Source organism: Vigna angularis, chromosome 6 (genome assembly GCF_016808095.1).
Source record: "Vigna angularis cultivar LongXiaoDou No.4 chromosome 6, ASM1680809v1, whole genome shotgun sequence".
Taxonomy (NCBI): Eukaryota; Viridiplantae; Streptophyta; class Magnoliopsida; order Fabales; family Fabaceae; genus Vigna; species Vigna angularis.
Window position 1 is genome coordinate 28,289,150 of NC_068975.1, and position 19,002 is coordinate 28,308,151.

At 31.4% G+C, this 19,002-nt stretch overlaps 3 protein-coding genes across 4 annotated transcripts; 1 reads left to right on the forward strand and 2 right to left on the reverse strand.

The window, feature by feature from the left end:
• The first annotated feature begins 1,143 nt into the window (after window positions 1-1,143).
• Window positions 1,144-1,906, forward strand: LOC108342322 (auxin-responsive protein SAUR32). Its single transcript, XM_017580081.2, has one exon. It carries the CDS (start codon window positions 1,220-1,222, stop codon window positions 1,673-1,675), a length of 456 nt encoding a protein of 151 aa, XP_017435570.1. The 5' UTR covers window positions 1,144-1,219; the 3' UTR covers window positions 1,676-1,906.
• A 6,564-nt stretch (window positions 1,907-8,470) lies between these two features.
• Window positions 8,471-10,488, reverse strand: LOC108342500 (uncharacterized). Its single transcript, XM_017580284.2, has 7 exons — window positions 10,309-10,488; window positions 10,119-10,205; window positions 9,784-9,978; window positions 9,508-9,675; window positions 9,328-9,381; window positions 9,048-9,194; window positions 8,471-8,902 (listed from the first exon to the last, which is right to left on the reverse strand). Exons 1-7 carry the CDS (start codon window positions 10,456-10,458, stop codon window positions 8,540-8,542), a joined length of 1,164 nt encoding a protein of 387 aa, XP_017435773.1. The 5' UTR covers window positions 10,459-10,488; the 3' UTR covers window positions 8,471-8,539.
• A 2,472-nt stretch (window positions 10,489-12,960) lies between these two features.
• LOC108342362 (uncharacterized) lies at window positions 12,961-14,985 on the reverse strand. 2 transcript variants are annotated; one of them, XM_052878808.1, is made up of 7 exons: window positions 14,827-14,985; window positions 14,632-14,718; window positions 14,303-14,497; window positions 14,033-14,200; window positions 13,882-13,935; window positions 13,588-13,734; window positions 12,961-13,397 (listed from the first exon to the last, which is right to left on the reverse strand). In XM_052878808.1, the coding sequence occupies exons 1-7, from the start codon at window positions 14,974-14,976 to the stop codon at window positions 13,035-13,037; spliced, it is 1,164 nt and encodes a 387-aa protein (XP_052734768.1). In that variant the 5' UTR covers window positions 14,977-14,985; the 3' UTR covers window positions 12,961-13,034. The 2 variants fall into 2 exon arrangements, with proteins under 2 accessions (XP_052734768.1, XP_052734769.1); XM_052878809.1 differs by lacking the exon at window positions 13,588-13,734.
• Window positions 14,986-19,002: the final 4,017 nt, after the last annotated feature.

A 19,002-nucleotide genomic window follows, 5' to 3' on the forward strand; every position in this document is an offset into this window, starting at 1 on the left:
AATGTCTGTCAAAACAGGCCACCAAACCCAACCCAGCTCGGTTTAATCCGGTCCGATTCACCATAGTTGACTATTTAGTGAGTTAACCTAACTCAGCTCATTTATTAGTGAGCTGAAAAAATTTGAACCCAGCCCAACCTACCACGGGTTGGTGGATTAAACAGGTTGACTGACTGACTCACCTAATTACAAGTTTTTTTAATAAAAAAAAGTTACAATTTTTTGTAATTCAAATTTAAATAATTTCACTCTAAAACGATGACAAACTCTGACAATTCAAAATAAAAAAATAACATACAATTCAAATATAATCCAAAAGCAAATCCAAAAAACGAATAAATAAGTTTATAATATTAATAACTTTTGTGTTAGTTATTCATTTATAAGATTAGAGTCTTGAATAGATAAATTTATAATATTTTGCTCTCTTGAAATAATTTTTGTGTCACTTATTCCCATTTATAATATAATATAAAAATGTTAATTAATAATATTAAAACATAAAATAATAAATAATTAAATTAAACTACGTGGGTTGATGAGTCAACCTGGCTCGTCATATATTCAACCCGAATAAACCAAATTTTAAGTGAACTAGATTAAAAATTTATCCATATAAAAAAATTTATCTTTTTCAAAGAACACGAATCGGATTGACCCTCAAATTCTAACCATCTTGAGAGTACTAGTTCTAACCATGCATCATGGATGATATAAAACACATTCTCTTTTTCTACTTTGAAAAGGTAAAAAGTTTACTAATTCTATTGAGGTTTAACTTTTGAAAAAAAAATGTAAACTGGTCTTCCCTCGGGAAATAAAGTGTAACGTTAGTTTGTATTATCTAGAAAAATATTGTTTTGTAAGATTCTAGGCATAGTTCAAGAAGTCAGGGGCAGGTCCGAGATGGGCACAACTGTCCTTGATCGTACGTACGTAAAGCCACATGGAAAGGTTAGCGTTGCATCCTATTCTTAACTTCTTTTCTACTCTGTGTAGGTCCACAAAAGATCCGTTGATCACAGTAATGAAAAAGATCGGACGGAGCAGAGTTAAAGTGAGTGGTGAAGCACGTGACACAGTCACACTTGTACACTTCTCTCTGGATGGCGTATATATATGAGTATAGTCTTTGTTTGTGTTGGGGAATGCGTTTCTCTCCCGTTTGTTGTGTTGTGTTGTGTGTCTGAGTCATGACTAACGTCCCAACCTCTCTCAGATGTTACTCCCTTACCTGCTTCCACAAAGCAGCAATCACACTCTCACACCCTTGGCGCTTTTCCCTTGTTTCCTTTTGAGCTTTTTCCAGAAACTCTCACAAACATTCAGACCTCCTTTCTGTATTGTTTTTGCAGTGATGGGTGGCAGTGGGGAGAAGAGAGTGAAGGGTTTTCAGGGGAAGAAGGAAGGGTTCCGAGGAGGAGTGCCGAAAGGGTGTTTGGCCATAAAGGTGGGTCAAGGAGAAGACCAACAACGGTTTGTGGTGCCAGTCATGTACTTCAATCACCCACTCTTCATGCAGCTTCTCAAGGAAGCAGAGGAAGAGTACGGCTTCGATCAAAAGGGAACCATAACCATCCCTTGTCACGTCGAGCAGTTCAGGAACGTTCGAGGCATCATCGACAGCGAAAAGTCTCTCCTTCATAACAATCACGTTCGCTGCTTCGGCTTCTGACCAACCAACACAGACCTTCTTCACCCTCACTTTATAATTTCTTGCAGGTACCGATGATTTCGCCTTGTAAATTCTCCGTTTTGTTTTACTTTCGTTAGTTGAGTGGTGATGACAGTGTGATAGAAACGAGACGAGGACGACAACATAATGTTACATCTTGCTGTTGTAGTTACCTTGTTATAGTTTTGTTAGCAATCTCAATGGAAAAGAGATGCTTTTTCTTTTTCTTAATTTCTAGAAGGATTTGTGGCCGTTAATGACAGAAGAAAGAGTTGAAAAGAACGCACGTGGGGGCCCAATTTAACGACTTCTATTATACTTCTTTCATTTCGGTCCTTAATAGTTTCTTATTTACCGTACATTATCGTTAAGTGGGTTTTTGTTAGAGGGAACTAATTACAGTGCGAATATACAAGTTTCTCTGTTGTTCCGTTCTTTTCAGAAGGCTACAATTTGTTGTCGATAGCCTGAATTCTTTCTTCTCTTTTTGTCTTATTTTCTGAATGGTAATTATTAATTACATGGATATTCCTTCTGATTAATGTAACTGTTAAATTTTATTTTACTTAGGAAAGAATGTCGAAATATTATTCCAAAAGCATAAATAATAATTACTTTGGAAGTGCTTTATCCCATAAACTCTTGCACGTGCCTGTGAACAGTTGAAACTTGAACAGGAATATGAAGAATAAAGTGAAATTAAAATGGGGTGTGCACGAAGGAGAAAGATAGGGATAGGGCGTGGACCATTACTGAATGAAGCTGAACCCTGTGATTTCTTTCGATGGTAGGAAAAAAAGTTGTACATCCTGCCTCCTTTTGGTACTACTACCCTACTACAACCATTTCGTGATTTATTATTTAAACTTGGTTAATTTAGTTATTAATAGTAGAAACAAATATGATTATAGTTTTAAAATTAAATACTTCAATTTTCAATCTACAGAAAAAGAAAATAGTCATTTTTCTATGACACAATTTTTAATATAATATCATCAGCGATTTAAAAGTAAAAAGCAGGTTTGATAAAAAAATTGATCGTTGGAGGTAAAACCAATGTTTATGATATATTAAAAAAAATGTATTACAATTATTCAAAATTATTGTTTAATCTTTTGGTATATAATTCAAATTGAGCCTGAGCTTTGTCTTCTTCCTAATAATTATTTGAATTATTAGAGGAAACTGAAAACTCATTGAAATATACTTTTGAAGACGAGAAGGATCTAGAAGCCTTTCTTTTGTTTACTTATTTTCATTTTTCATGTATACTATGGGATTATCCAATTCCCCTTTTAGAGAGTGTTGCATGGATGATTTGTTTTATGAATTTGTTGCGATTTTTAGGTAAATTGAATGGATATAATGGTAAAATAAGAAAAAAACTTAAAAGAAAGAAAAAACAAATTTCTATGACATAAATGACGTTATTTGTCATAGTAGATTGAATGTAAACAGTCACATAATGTTGGATATATTATAACGGGTAAAGAAAAAACGTCATAAAAAACTATATATTATGAGAGGTAAACAAAAGTATGTCATAATAACATATAGATATTATGATAAGTAACCGAAAATACATTATGGTAATTAAGGTGGACTTTATATGACATATAACTCAAAGTTCGTCATAGTAAATTGAATTTATGACAAAAATTTTCAATATCATAGAAAACACGAACAATGACTACTAGAACACCATAACACCTATCATATCCATTTTACTTGTCATAAAATATCATTTATGCAGTACTGTATAACATGTTTCTACATAACATGTTTCTAAATAAATTATAAAATCTAAAAAGAAATACAATGCTAAAAGTAAAATAATGGACAAAAGAAATTAAAATGGTATTAGAAATAGCAAATCATTGTATATTATAATTTAAATGACGCATAATTATATTATTTATAGAAAAAAATATAAATATATGTTTAATTAAATATTGATCAAATTTAGAGTAAAGGAATATCCTTCTCTTTCATTAACATCAATCAACAATTCAAATATTGTTCCTACTAAATCTGATAATGGACTTAGTTCAGAAACACTCAATGTTTCTTTCCTTTAGTGATAGTTTAGTGGATTTTTATAAAAGCAAAAGCAATTATTTTTCACTTTGTAGCTTAAGAGTAGTAAGATAATGGTATTGTCATCAGGGTTCATTGTTCTAAATGAACTTAAAGTTCAATATTTAAATCCAAGTATTATATTTTATTCATCTAAAGATCGAGATTTATACTATCATGGAGGGACCATAGCCTCCAAGCTCAAGCTTGGAAGGTGTAGAGTATAAATGTCTTGTACTTGTATAAATACTGAGATTCACTATCTCATACAAATCATATATAGTCCTCCATACTCAAGCTTGCAAGGTGAAGAGCCTAAATACTCGAATTAGCATTAGTACAAAAAGCATTTTTTGAAATTGTCTAATAGGCTTCGGTTCCAAGTAAAACAAAGTTTTTTAAAATATAGTGACATTTTTTAAATTTTTTGTACAACTATAGGTTTCAAATCTAAAATAATCGAAGTGTAAACTAGTATAGCATTTGGTTTTTTAAAGAATTGAAGCCTATAGTTTTGCAAATAATTTCAAAAATGACATTGATGATATTTTTGAAAATATTTACAGAGTTATATGGTTCAATTCTAAAATAACCAAACTTTAAAGAATCGAAATCTAAAGTCATCCCAAAATTTCAAAAATAGTATTATTTTTTAATTTTATCTTTGTGACAAAGAATAAACTTCGGTTTTATAAGAACTGAAGCCGATTCTTTTGTTAGAGTTAATTTCTTAGATATTTAGAACTCGATTCTCGATTATAAGCATTTGTTTCATTGTGCCCTTCAGAACTCTTTTGTTTTGCCCTATAACTCGAAGACGTGAATGCCACTGTCATTTCTCCATTGTCGTTACGAATGTGAATGTCACTCTATTTCTCCATCGTTGTTGTACTCGTGAGGTGTCATTTTCAACTACCATTGTGCAATCCTCTCCATTCTTCCTCACCTTGCTTCATTTCCATTATTGGCTCACTCATTTGTTCTCTATTCTCTCTTTTTTCTCTCTTTTTTTCTCCTTAAGGTTTGTTATGTTCTTCCTAACTCATGAATTTTGTGTTGTCATTCGTGTCCATGTTTTGCATTAAATTGACATTGTTGTAACTCGTGTTTCCTTACCTTCAAAATGTGTTTTGCATTGTTGTAATTAGAGTTGTCAAAATGGGTCACAACCCGCGGGCCAACTTGGCCTACCACGGGTTCGAGCCGTGTTGGGCTTGAAAAAATTGTATTTTTTTATGCGGGTCAGATTTCAACCTGACTCATTTAAACCCGTGGGTTGAACCCGTGGTGGGCCGGGTTGGCCCCACATACCTAATTTTATTTTATTAAAATTTAATTTTAATTTTACAAAAAAATATTTATTGTTTAAGTTCCCTATTTTCAAAATTAATTAAAGACCAATGTTTGGAGTGAAATTTGTTTAGATTTGAATTATAGAAAGTTTATAATTTTTTTTATTTAAAAAATTTGTAATTAAGTGAGCCAACCTGTTTGGGTTGAGCCGGATTCGAATTTTTTTGGCTTGCTAATTAATGAGCCGCGTTGGATTGGCTCACTTAGTGACCAACCCGTGGTGGGTCAGGCCAGATGACCCGTTTTGACAGCACTAGTTGTAATACCTAGGTTCTTAAAAAATTATATATTTATATATGTTGTGAATATATATTTTTATATGTTTGATGTATTTGGTTTGATATATTAAAAATTTATTTAATAAGGTGTTCATAACTATTTTTTTATTTAATTTATATTTAGTGAGGTGTTTATAATCTATTTTTATTTATTATTTTATTTATGTAATTTCTTTAGTGAGGTGTTCGTAACTTTATTTGTATTTTTATTTATTATTTTTGTTTATTTATTTTATTTAGTATTCATATTCTCATTTTATTTATATTTATTATTTTGTTTATTTAGTGAATTTTCATAATCTCCTTTTAATTTATATTTATTATTATATTTATTTAATTTATTTAGTAAGGTGTTAATAACCTTATTTTTATTTATATTTATTATTTTGTTTATTTAATTTATTTAGTGATGTGTTCATAATTTTAATTTTATTTATATTTATCATACTCTTTATTTAATATATTAATGAGGTGTTTATATCCTCATTTTTATTTATTATTTTGATATTTAATTTTTTTAAATGAGGTGTTTATAACCTAATTTTTATACATTATTTTGATTTAATTAATTTAGGAAGATAATCCTAACCTTATTTTTTTTATACATTGTTCTAACTATATATCTATATTGTTTGGTTTTAATATTTAATAATTTTTGTATATATATATATATATATATATATATATTATGAAATATACCGGTTGGTGTTACAATGAGAATCAATTTACCGATAGGGGTAGCCGATCGGTCGAGGCAACCACTTTAGGTAATTAAAGATTAATTAATAGTGCAACGGTCATTTATGAGTAGTTAGTATGTATATTAACCGGCATTAATGGTTTGATTGTCGTATCAAATATGAATATACGACATTAATGATTTGATTACCATATCAAATATGAATATACAATATTAATGGTTAATTAATGAGCTTGATTGCTATACAACCTATAAATATATTATCATTATCAATGTCCAGGTAAAGACACATTTTACCAATTCTAACAAAATAGAGACCTTCTTGAGCGTCGGAGTGTATTCTACAGGTCAACAACCGGTTGGTGTGAATTGCGTTATTGAAGAGGATTGGACGATTGGAGCATAGAGCAGAGCCAAAAAGGAGGACCGACCCTCATACCCTTTCAACCGAAACAATATATATATATATATACATATATATGTACATATATATATATATACATATATATGTATATATATATACATATATATGTATATATATATATATATTGATAAATAAAGATTTCATTTATTGTAGTTGGAGGTATAATTTTGGGATTTAAATGAGTAGATATTAGCTCATTTATCCTTACTAGCCACTACTAAATAGATTGACTTATTGAAGTTGGAGGTATAACTTTAGGGATTTTAATGAGTAGACTATTAACTCATTTTTTGTGATTGTGGTTTTCATCTATGATGGTTGCATATGTGCATGGGAATAGACATTTCACATGCAGTAGTGATGATCGACAACGAGTTTGTAAAATTATAAATAGAAATGAATGCATGCATACATTGATATGATTACGTATTCAAGAGTGTGTCTTCGTTAATAAAAAAATGTTTTCACTAATATAAAGTTATTTAAAATTTTGGAAAACTATAAATATGTAGTATGTATATTTACATTTTTTTACTAAATATTATTATTTAGTAATGATCTGAATAGTTACAATTTATATATTTATAAATTAAAAAGAAAAAAAAACAATTTTTATGTACCGATTAACTATAAAAAAGATTATTTTTTTTTTCACTAGTGTTTGTCACAGGACAACTACTTATTAATTCTCCATTGGAAATTAAACTGATCCCGACTCTAATACTAATAGTTAAATTGAACATGTATAATTCTGTCAAATGTTATAGCAGTTACTTATTAATTGTCCATTGGAAATTAAATTCAGGACTCTGAGTCTAATACTAATTTATTAAATTGAACAATTATAATTATGTCAAATGTTATAGCAGTTACTTATTAATTGTCCATTGGAAATTAAATTTAGGACCCTGACTCTAATACGAATTCTTAAATTGAACATTTATAATTATGTCAAATGTTATAGCAGTTACTTATTAACTGTCCATTGGAAATAAAACTCAGGATCCTGACTCTAGTACTAATTGTTAAATTGAACATTTATAATTATGTCAAATGTTATAACAATTAGTTAAGATCCAATTCTTTCCACTTAAGTGCCTCGGAGTTTGATTCTAATTTGGTCCTCAACTTCTGTGAACAATTAATGGCACGTGCAATATTAATTATATTAAATTTTATTAAAAGTCTAATATTCTTTCTAAAATGTCATTATTACTAGTCTCCTAAAATAAATAAAATATACAATAGATAATGGTTAGAGTTATTAAAACCGGTATGATATTGCTACATTAGTGAGGTGTACGTTACTTTAGGAAAGCTAAAGAGATAATCAGAAATCTAAACGTTATTACTTTGATTTGATATTTTCTTTTGCCCAAAAAGAAAAAAAAGGAAGAAAAATAGCGATGAATTTTTAACTTCATATCTGGCCAATGACAATAACAAAATAGTAAAACTTTATTAATATTAGTATAAAAGAAAATCATCACTATACATCTATACCAAGCTCTATGATAAAATTTTTACTTTCTATTTAATTATACAACTAAATATAGAGACAACATTAGTAAACTAAGTAATACCATGAAACTCAAAGCATAAAACTATTAATTACAATACATGCGTTTTGATATATAATATAATAGTCGAAAATATTGAAATAGTCTCAGCTATCACGAATAGCGTTATGAATGAGTTAAATATATGAAAAATTTTGTTCACTAAATTTTAACTCAACAAGTTAAAGTATATGCGATTTAATAAATGATAAAGTTATGAAACAGAAAATTAAGATATATGAAAATGTAACTGAAAATATATATGAAAAAAGTTATGAAAATTTAAGATTGAATTAAAAGAATTAGTTTAAACTAAAAAAACTTGTATGACTGTTTGACTGACTATAAACAAAAATTTTCCAAGTAAATTAAAGATGCAATATAAAATAAATGTAGTTGACGAAAGAAAATAATATAAAATTGATATATTGTGATAGTTTTGTTTATTTGATATAAAATATAATTGAAAAAAGATTAATCACCACAACTACCACCAGGCCCTCCAAACTCAATATAGTAGCCAAAGTGACGTCCTTTATCTCCGTAGTTTTTAATATCATAACAAGTAGGTTTGTCAAGTATAGGATAAATTTGACTTGGTTCAGGTCCACGAGGAAGATCACCTCCATCTCTAAACCACATTTCTCTAAAGTAACAACCACCGTTTTCAGGAAAATGTCCAGACCCCATTTGAGGACTATCAGTACCAGGACGAGTTTTTGTTCTTCCACCCCATCCTACATGATCAGCTGAACTCATGTTCGTGAACAATTTTGCTGGAAAATATCCAATAAACTTATTGTTTATAATTATCCACCAATTTTTGGTTTTTGAATCCTGAAAATATATACACACATTTATCATATCCAATGTTAATTACGTCAATCATACTGTATTAATTTTTATCATTATATTCACTTACAGAATTTATTCAACAAATTAAAATATTTATTAATCTCAAATAAATTAAAATAATAATTACCTGAGAAATAGCAATGAAACTGTCAATAGTTGGTCCACCATAGATAGATACATTGGTTATGCGTTGACCAAGATGAAATAATTTGTTTGTTTGAACAAAACCTGCACATCGAAGATTATAACATCCTGTCTTCTTGAAGTTATCTACCTGCAAATTTATAACACATCAAGTTTTGAATAATAATATTAATATGATAAACTAATTAATTAAAATTTATTTAGGATCTAGCTTAATTATATCTTTATACACAAATTGAAACGAAAAAAGATAAATCATTTACCGTCCACGAGGTATAAATATGAGATGAATAATCACCATATAGTTCTGGAGCCACCTGATAATAATACATTGGATTAATTAAAATATTTTTTATTTTCTTAAAATTAATACTAATAGTGATATATATATATATATATATAATTAAATGCAATAAGAGTTCAATGTGAAAATTATAACTTACATGCCATCCTAATGAGATTTTATTAGTAGATTCTACTGTTCCGCTTTCAACCCATATATGAGACATAGAGATTTGAAACTTTGAATCAATATGTGGATTATAAATACTATTTGTTCCTGCCACTCCGTAATAAGGAGCATAACGTGGTCTAAGAAAAAATTCTGCAAACTAAAAAGTTTGATATATACAAATAAATAGTTAGATTAAAAAAAATGTAAAATACAATTTATAAAAGAAAGTATCAACATTTAAAAGTATTTTTATGAAACATCTTACATGAACACCAGGAAGGTCTTTAATCAATATATGATCGTTTAACATTGATTGTTCTCGAATAAGGTCCTCCTTTGTTGTTCTAAGTATAGGAACAGTCCCTTTCAGACATTCATCTTTACTCAATTCAAACATGAATTTAGTTTCTAAATTTTTCTTACTTGATTGTCCAAACCCAGTATGAAAGTTGGGTTTTCTCTAAAATTAGATATAAAAAAAAAACAAGCAGATGTTATAACATGGAAAACATTATAAAAGAAGGGTTGAAAACTAATCCTAAATATTGAAAACGAAATGAAATTCAAATTTTAATGTAATTAAATGATTTGAGTATATACCTGTAATTTATGGTCCTTTAATAAAGGATGATCCATTGATGGTTGTTTGTAAATGTCAATGCAATCAATAATGTCTCCAAACTCCGTCTATAAAATCCAAAATAAAACACATACCCATAAAACTAGTAAACCATGTAGTGCGATAACAACTAAAGAGCTTACGATGAAACATACGAAAGTCAAGACATACATGGATACTTTTTGATGGAGGCTTATTAATAAGTCGAAGTTGTCTCTCCAACTCCAAATCTTCCTTTAGTATAGTTTGAGTTCCTTCAACTTTATGGCAAATATGAGTACTCAAAAAATGCAGGACAAAAAATAATACATGGATCATCATTTTTGCAACTCAACACAATCTCTCTCTCACACACACACACACACATATATATATATATATATATATATATATATATATATATATAAAATTAAAATATCAAATGTTTTTATGTAAAATTATATAGTCGTAAATTTGTTATATAATGTTCATTTGGTTCTTCTCATTTCATTTACTATTTTAATTGTTTTAATATATTTGTTGTATAGTAACGGGTATACGTTACTAATTATATAGTAATTAATGCATAGCATTTAATATTGATATTTAGTATTTATTATTTAACATTTATTAGTATGAATAATAATAGGTTAATAACTTTTTTTAACAACTTTTTGATAATATATTGTGTGTCACTATTTTATTGGTTCGTATATTTGAAACGAAGAAATCACAAACTAACACATTCGTTGTTTTTGTAAAAAAATTATCAAAAAAAGTTATTAAAAAACATTTTCCTATTAGTATTTATGATATATCTTTTATTAATATTTTAATAAATATTTTGAAAATTAAATATGTTTTTAGTTACTACATTATTATAATAAATATATTTGTTTCTAAACTAAATTATAAAGTATTTTAACCGTACACTTTATGAAAATAATGTAAAACATTTTTCTCAACAAATATATTATAGTATACTTTGAAATTCTATTAGTTACCTGACAAACATTAAGTATCTTTTGTTCATGATGATATTTTACATTACTTTCATAAAGTTCATAGCACTAACACAACGAAAGCCTTCTATGTAAGATATTTTATGTTTATTACATTAGCAATATATTTAATATTGCAGGACACAGAAACTTGAGTTACGTGAAAAATGCATGATGTAAATTTATGTCACGTAAAAAACACACTATGTACATTTACGTTGGACGCTAGAATAGATCCAACATAAATGCAGTAATTTACGTTGGACAATACTAGGTTTAACATAACATTGATCAACTTGTACAACTGAATCTTGTTTCTATGTAAATCAACATCTGTCCTAAGTTTTCATAACATTGATTTTACGTACTTTTATATATGTATATTTTTATAAATAAATCAACTCCTTCATAGGTTTTATCTTGTTTTGTTCTTAAGTTTAGCATGTTTTCTTGTGCTTTAGTTAATAAATTATTTTTAGACAAATATACACCTAACACTACAAACATAAAGAAAAAACACACCAGTAGAGTTATACTACCTTGCACCACACTCAGACGATTAGAAAATCACTATTGAGCGAATCGTTGGCAAAAAATATGGCTCGCCTAATGAGTTACATGTTAGAGAACATCAATTTTAGGTCTCAATGGCCAAGAATGGAGTCTCTAGGTAAGTTTGTCAATTCTAATATGCGAAAGTGAGTATTTAATCACTTTTTCGCGATAGTTTTGGGATTCTCTCTTCCCCACTTTATTATTCACTTGAAGTGACTGGGAGAGGCCCTTGGGGGCTGTTTTAGGGGAAGTTTTCCCTTCTCCTCCTTGGGCTTCAATATTCATCAATTGTGATTTTTCCTGTTTTGGGTTGAGGAAGAAGATGAGTTGCAAATTGAAGATGGAAATTCGAAGAGGAAGCACGAGCATGAAGTAGAGACAAATAACCTTTGGGAAATGCATGCATCTCTTTTTGGTTTCAATTTCTTCTTATTTTTAAACCCTAGGTTCTTCACTGTGGATAGCTAACCCTATTTGTTGATATTAAATATAATAAATTGAATATTGTGTATTTTGTGACGTTAATACATAAGTTTTCCCATTTCAAAGTTAATATTTGATTTTTATGCTTAATGTTTGTTGTGACTTGATCATCCATGGCTTGATTGTTGTTCTTGAGGTGTTTGAAAATTTCCTTTGACCTAAAACTTAAATTGAATACCTAATTTAGCTTGTATCTATGGATAAAACATCATTAGTAATCCTAAGATTGGTGAACTTAATGAATGATTGTTTGTTGAAGATTCAAGGAATTAAAACTTAATGAGTTATCATAAACTAAAAGTCATTAGTGATATGATTTAAGTATTTTGTGAGTTGATTTTGACTCAAATATGAAATTGAGATGTTTATGTATTTATGGGAATAAGTAACTGAAATTTAGTCTTGACAAATTGTAAATACTCTATGTTAAGTTTCTTATTGCACACCAATTGTTTGATAAAAATAAAAAATGAGTTTCTTTGTGTTTTTGTTATCTTTGTGTCTAATTAAGTTGTGAATTGTTAGGATTGTCATGTGTTTTACAAGTTTATGTAGAGAGAACGATATTTATTACTTGTTACGTACAATTGATACACTTATCATTTTTTATTATCACTGTTCTACTCTATCAAAATCCTTATTTGTTATATAATAGGCTAAATTGAAACAAGATTAAAAATACTCATTATTCATTGAGGGGGCAGAAAATGAAGACTTTGTTTTTAACATAATAATAAGCTTAAATAACTTTTTGTTAGATACAATATAAACTTAGTTTGTATTTATCATTTGATGAATATTTCAATAATAAGACAATAAAAACTATAAAGTATTATATAATCTATTAAATCGCTTGTACTTTATGTAATTGAAAGAAGATTAATCGCCACAACTACCGCCAGGTCCTCCAAACTCAAAATAGTAGCCATTGTGACCTCCTTTATCTCCATAGTTTTTAATATCATAACAAGTGGGTTTGTCAACCAAAGGATACACTTGATTCGATTTAGGTCCACGAGCTACAGCAGATGGATCTTTAAACCACATTTGTCTAAAGTAACAAGCAGTATCATTAGGAAGATGTCCAGATCCCATTTGAGGACTATCAGTACTAGGACGAGTTTTTGTTCTTCCACCCCATCCTACATGATCAGCTGTGCTCATGTTCGAGAATAATTTTGCTGGAAAATATCCAATGAACTTGTTGTTTATAATTATCCACCAATTTTTGCTCTTTGTATCCTGAAAATAGATACACACATTTAATCATACCCAATGTTAATTACGTCGATCATACAATATTAATTTTTTTATCATTATATTCACTTAAAAAATGCATTCAAGAAATTAAAATATATATTAATCTCAAATGAATTAAATCTAGCTCTACTACCGTTTTATTATACTGAAAGTTATATAAAATGATTACTACCTGAGAAATAGCAAGGAAACTGTCAATAGTTTGTCCACCACAAATAGATGTGTTGGTTATGCGTTGACCAAGATAAATTTTTTTACTCGTTTGAACAAAACCTGGACATCGAATATTGTAACATCCTGTTTTATTGTAGTTATCTGTCTACAACAATTTATAATACAACATCAAATTTTGAATAATGATATTAATATGATAAATTAATTAATGAAATTTTATTTAGGATCTAATGATAGCTTAATTATATATTTATACATAAAAAATTGAAACGAGAAAAGAAAAATCCTTTACCGTCCATGAGGTGTAAAAATGAGAGTCATAATCACCATATATTCCTGGAGCCACCTGATAATAGTGCATTGAATTAATTAAAATATTTTTATTTTCTTAAAGTATACATATATAAATGTAAGAAAAGTTAAATGTGAAAATTATAACTTACATGCCATCCTAATGAAATTTTATTATTGGATTCTACTGTTCCTTTTTCAACCCATACATGAGTCATAGATATTTGAAACTTTGAATCAACTCGTGGATTATAAATACTATTTATTCCTGCCACTCCGTAAAAAGGAGCATAACTTGGTCTAAGAGAAATTTCTGCTAGCTAAAAAATTTGATATATACAAATAAATAGTTAGATTGATAAAAATATATGAAATACAAGCAAAATATCAACATTTTAAACTATTTTTATGAAAGATCTTACATGAACGCCAGGTAGGTCTTTAATCAATATATGATCATTTAACATTGATTGTTCTCGAATCAGGTCATCTTTTGTTGTTCTGAATATAGGAACAGTTCCCTTCGGACATTCATCTTTACTCAATTCAAACATGGATTTAATTCCTAAATTTTTCTCACTTGATTCTCCAATCACATTATGAAAATTAGGTTTCCTCTAAAATTAAAAAGAAAAAAAAGCAAATATCAAACCATGGAAAGCATTATAAAAGAAGGTTGAAAACTAATCTTAAATATTAAAAATAAAATGAAATTCAAATTTCAATGTAATTAAAGGATTTGGGTATATACCTGCAACTTATGGTCCTTTAATAAAGGATGATCCAATGATGGTTGTTTGTAAATGTCAATACAATCAATAATATCTCCAAACTTTGTCTATTAAATCCAAAATAAAACACATACCAATAAAACTAGTAAATCATGCAGTGTGATAACAACCAAAGGCGCATATATACGATGAAACATAGGAAAGTTGAAACGTACATAGATACTTTTTAGAGGAGGCTTATTAATAAGCCGAAGTTGTCTCTCTAACTCCAAATCTTTCTTTAGTATAGTTTGAGTTCCTTCAACTTTAAGACAAAGATGAGTACTCAAAAAATGCAGGACAAAAAACAATACATGGATCATCATTTTTGCAACTATTACTCAATACAATCTCTATATATATATATATATATATATTAAATATCAAATGTTTTAATATGAATGATAATGTAAAATATATATAGTGGTAAATTTTTCATATAATTCTTATTTGGTTCTTCTCATTTCTTTTATTATTTTAAGTTTCTTTAATATATTTTTTGTATAGTAACTAGTATACGTCACTTATTATATAGTAATTAATGCATAGCATTTAATATTTATATTTTGTATTTATTATTTAATATTTATTAGTATTTATGATATATCTTTTAGGCTTAAATGTTTATTTTGTCCCTATGTTAAAATGTGCATTTCTGTTTAGTACACGATTTAAAAAAATAAAGACACTGGGTTCTTATGTTATCAAAATTGTTTCACAATTGATAATGTTGAAGTTATTATGAATATGAGGTGTGTAAGAAATGTTGTTGTGTTATTTAATTGGCCTAAATTTAATTGGAGAGTTTGGATTATGTGTATATTGAAAGTTTAGGGTTTTTAATTGGGGAAATAAATCCCCAATTCTGGTTCTCTTTCTGTCGCGGGTTTGCAAACCCTAATCCCCAATTTTCTTTTCTCTTCTACAATGGTGGAGCTGCGGTGTTAATGCAAGTTGCTCCTTTGTCTTTTATGGAAATCCTTACACTGCTTCATTCTTCCTGGCAGATTCTGGTCACAATCTCAACACCATTAACGAACATGCCAGGCGCGAAATCCAGAATCCCATCAATCTCAAGAAGCTCATCAGGCACGAGCGTCTTCAAGAGAGTCCTAACCAGAAGAGAAGCGAGTTCTTCGTAACGAAACCTCTCGGGAAGAATATGAAGCCTCAAAGCTCTTTGAAGCAAAGTCGAAGGGTTGGGGCCAATCAACATGAAATCAGGAGGAGCAAAGATGGTAGCAAAACCCAAACTACCTGAATGATCTTTCTTTATTCCTTCAAGAACTGAATGCAGTGTAACGGAGAACGAAGCATACCCTTTTGCACGGAGCAAGTGAACAACGCGGTTCCAGGGAACCTCGTTCTTGGAAAGGGAGTCGTTGAAAGATCAAGTGGGTCGAATGAAGAAATCCAAACCCCGTTGAAGAAGGTCTTGCGATCGGCGTTTTCCTTTCACTTGTGTGGCAGATTCTCTGCGTTGTCGTCTGATTCACTTAAGGTGCGTTTCTTTCCTTTAATTTATTCTCTGGCGTAGAGTTTCTGCGAATAGATCTTATTCTTATTCCATCGAGGCGATTTTCCTTTCCATTTCGTAGTTTTGTGATTCCAACGCAGCGTCGTTTCCACTCATACTCGCGGGAGAAGAGAAAACCCTAATCGGACATGGGGAGGAAGAAGCCGACTGCGAGGGACGAGGAGAACGTGTCGCAGCAAGGCGGTGGCGGGAAATCTAAGAAGAAGGTTGTGGTCATCGACGATGATAAGTATTCCATTAGAACAAAGCTGTCTGAGGAGCCGGCGCTGGAAGAGAAACCCGTTGCAGCGGGAAAGAAGAAAAGTAAGAAAGACAATGCTAAAAGTAAGAGTAATTGATGATGACCAAGATGTGCCTGAAGTTGTGTTTGGTGTGAAGAAGAAGGGGAAAGAGAATTTAAATTTTGCGACGTTAAATATTTATTTTGCCACATCAATTAACATTTAATGTCGTTCCTATCAATTTAACGGATAGAATTGAAGTGAAACAATTTTGATAACATAGAGATTCAATGTGTTTATTTTTAAAATCAGATACTAAACAGAAATTGACCTCTTAACATGGGACGAAATAAGCATTTAAGTTTATTGTACCAGCAGGGTCGGGCGACGTACAGACAACCACAGGTCAGCGTCCAAAGCCGCCCGCCCCTAAGTCACAAACAAGGCGAGCGTCTGTCCAAGGCCGCTCGCCCAGGTCACCAATCAAAGAGCGAGCGTCCGTCCAAGGCCGCTCGTCCAGGTCACAATCAAAGACCACGTGTTCGTCCGTCCCGAGCGCCAAGACCAAGCATTCAGCTTGAGAGGCCATCTACAAAAACCCCTCCGCATAATAAAAATATGCTCGGGCTCGGGGGACTTGTGTACCAGCCGGACCGGGCGATGTACGGAAAGACAATCAGAGCGCCCGTCCAAGGCCGCTTGCCCTGGTCACAATCAAAGACCGCGCGGACACCCATGTCATCCTCCTGATTGTCGAGAAGGTATGTCAGGGCAGACGCCCATTTATGCATCCGTAGGACCGAGCGTCTAAATGACCGGACGAGTCGTTGTATGTCATCCTAAACGCGCAGACCGAACGAGCGCTTAACACTGCCGCCTGCTAAGGCCGAGCGTGCAGTATGAGGGGACATCTACAATACCCCTTCGCATAATAAAATTATGCTCGGGCTCGGGGGACTTATGTACCAGCAGGGCCGGGCGACGTACGGACAACCACAGGTGGGCGTCCAAAGCCGCCCGCCCCTAAGTCATAAACAAGGCCGAGCATTCGTCCAAGGCCGCTCGCCCTGGTCGCAATCAAAGACCGAGCGTCCGTCCAAGGCCGCTCGCCCTGGTCGCAATCAAAGACCAAGCGTCCGTCCAAGGCCACCCCCAGGTCACACGCCAGAACCGAACGTCCTCCCGTGCCGAACGCCGAAACCGTGCCGAACGCCAAAACCGTGCCGAGCGCCAAAACCGAACGTCCAGTATGACCGGCCAGCAGAGCCAAACGGCCGCCCACCCATGTTGGCATCCCTTGCCGACCATCTCTCCAACCGACCGTGATTGGGCCGTTATCAGTCCCACTAAAGGTAAAAGGGCCGTTATCAGGCCCACTAAAGGTAAAAGCCCATTACAATCAGTATAAATAAAGGTCTCAAGTATGAGTTCGAACGAACTTTTCCTTACGATGCATCCATGCATCACAAACTGATCTGTTATATTACTGACTTGAGCGTCAGAGTGCCTTTAGCAGGTACCCGACCCCCGGCTTGGAGCATGGAGCAGCCCCTGGAGTAGGAGGACGTCCGCCCGGCTTGGAGTGTGGAGCAGCCCCTGGAGTAGGAGGACGTCCGCCCGGCTAGGAGTGTGGAGCCGCGCCGTCCATCTTGGTACCGTCCGCCCGTTCAGCTTGCTTCAGTTCGTGGGATTCAGCAGTGTCCGCCCGGTCCATGCGTCTTCGCCGTTCGCTCGCCCGCCTTTAGCGTTCGCGACCGCCCGCCTTTAGCGTTCGCGACCGCCCGCCCGTCTTCGACAAGTACGTTCGTATGTTTTAGCAGGGTCCCCCGGATCCAGTCGAAACACTTATCTTTTATTAATATTTTAATTACTATTTTGAAAATAAAAAAAATTTAGTTTTACCTCTAAATTAAATTATAAAGTATTTTATCCCTACACATTATTGTAAAACATTAACTTATATTATAATATATTTTGAAACTTCATGGCAAATATTGAGAGCATGATGTTTCACATTACTTTTATAAAGTTTACAGCACTAACACAATGAGAGCCTTATTTTACGCTTTTTACATTAGAGATATATTTGAAATTATTGCATGACATGAAAACTTGAGTTACATGAAAAATGCATGATGTAAATTTACCTCGCATGAAAAACACACGATTTACATTTATGTCATACACTACTATTAATCCAACATAAATTTATAAATGCGGAACCTGTACAACTCAATCTTGTTCATGTGTAACCCAACCTTTGTCCTAAGTTTGACTTGTTTGTTCAACAACTGTTTGATAACAGTTGGTGTTTTTATGTGTATATTTTAATGAATAAATTAACTTCTTTATAACTTTTACCTTGTTTTATCTCCAAGTTTAGTGCTTTTTCATGTTTACTCTTGTTTTAGTTAACGTGTGCTTATTTACTTTTAATATTTATTTTGAGTGTGTAAAATAAGTCATTAAAAAACAATTCTAGTGAAAGAAAACAAGTTGAAACACAAATAAGCATGATTAGAAAATAAAGAATGTTTTTTAGACAAATACCTACTTAGGGGGCACTAGAATCACACCCAACATTGTAAACATGA

What these genes read in the sequence shown, in the direction of transcription:
- LOC108342500 (XM_017580284.2), bottom strand. Translation starts at nt 10,458, where the DNA reads ATGATGATCCATGTATTATTTTTTGTCCTGCATTTTTTGAGTACTCAT. An exon ending in TAAAGGACCATAAATTACAG is followed by an intron (nt 9,979 to 10,118) that starts GTATATACTCAA and finishes ATCTAATTTTAG; the next exon opens with AGAAAACCCAACTTTCATAC. An exon ending in GTTTCATTGCTATTTCTCAG is followed by an intron (nt 8,903 to 9,047) that starts GTAATTATTATT and finishes ATATATTTTCAG; the next exon opens with GATTCAAAAACCAAAAATTG.
- LOC108342322 (XM_017580081.2), top strand. Translation starts at nt 1,220, where the DNA reads ATGTTACTCCCTTACCTGCTTCCACAAAGCAGCAATCACACTCTCACA.
- LOC108342362 (XM_052878808.1), bottom strand. Translation starts at nt 14,976, where the DNA reads ATGATGATCCATGTATTGTTTTTTGTCCTGCATTTTTTGAGTACTCAT. An exon ending in AAGACCTACCTGGCGTTCAT is followed by an intron (nt 14,201 to 14,302) that starts GTAAGATCTTTC and finishes CAAATTTTTTAG; the next exon opens with CTAGCAGAAATTTCTCTTAG. An exon ending in ATTTTTACACCTCATGGACG is followed by an intron (nt 13,735 to 13,881) that starts GTAAAGGATTTT and finishes AAATTGTTGTAG; the next exon opens with ACAGATAACTACAATAAAAC.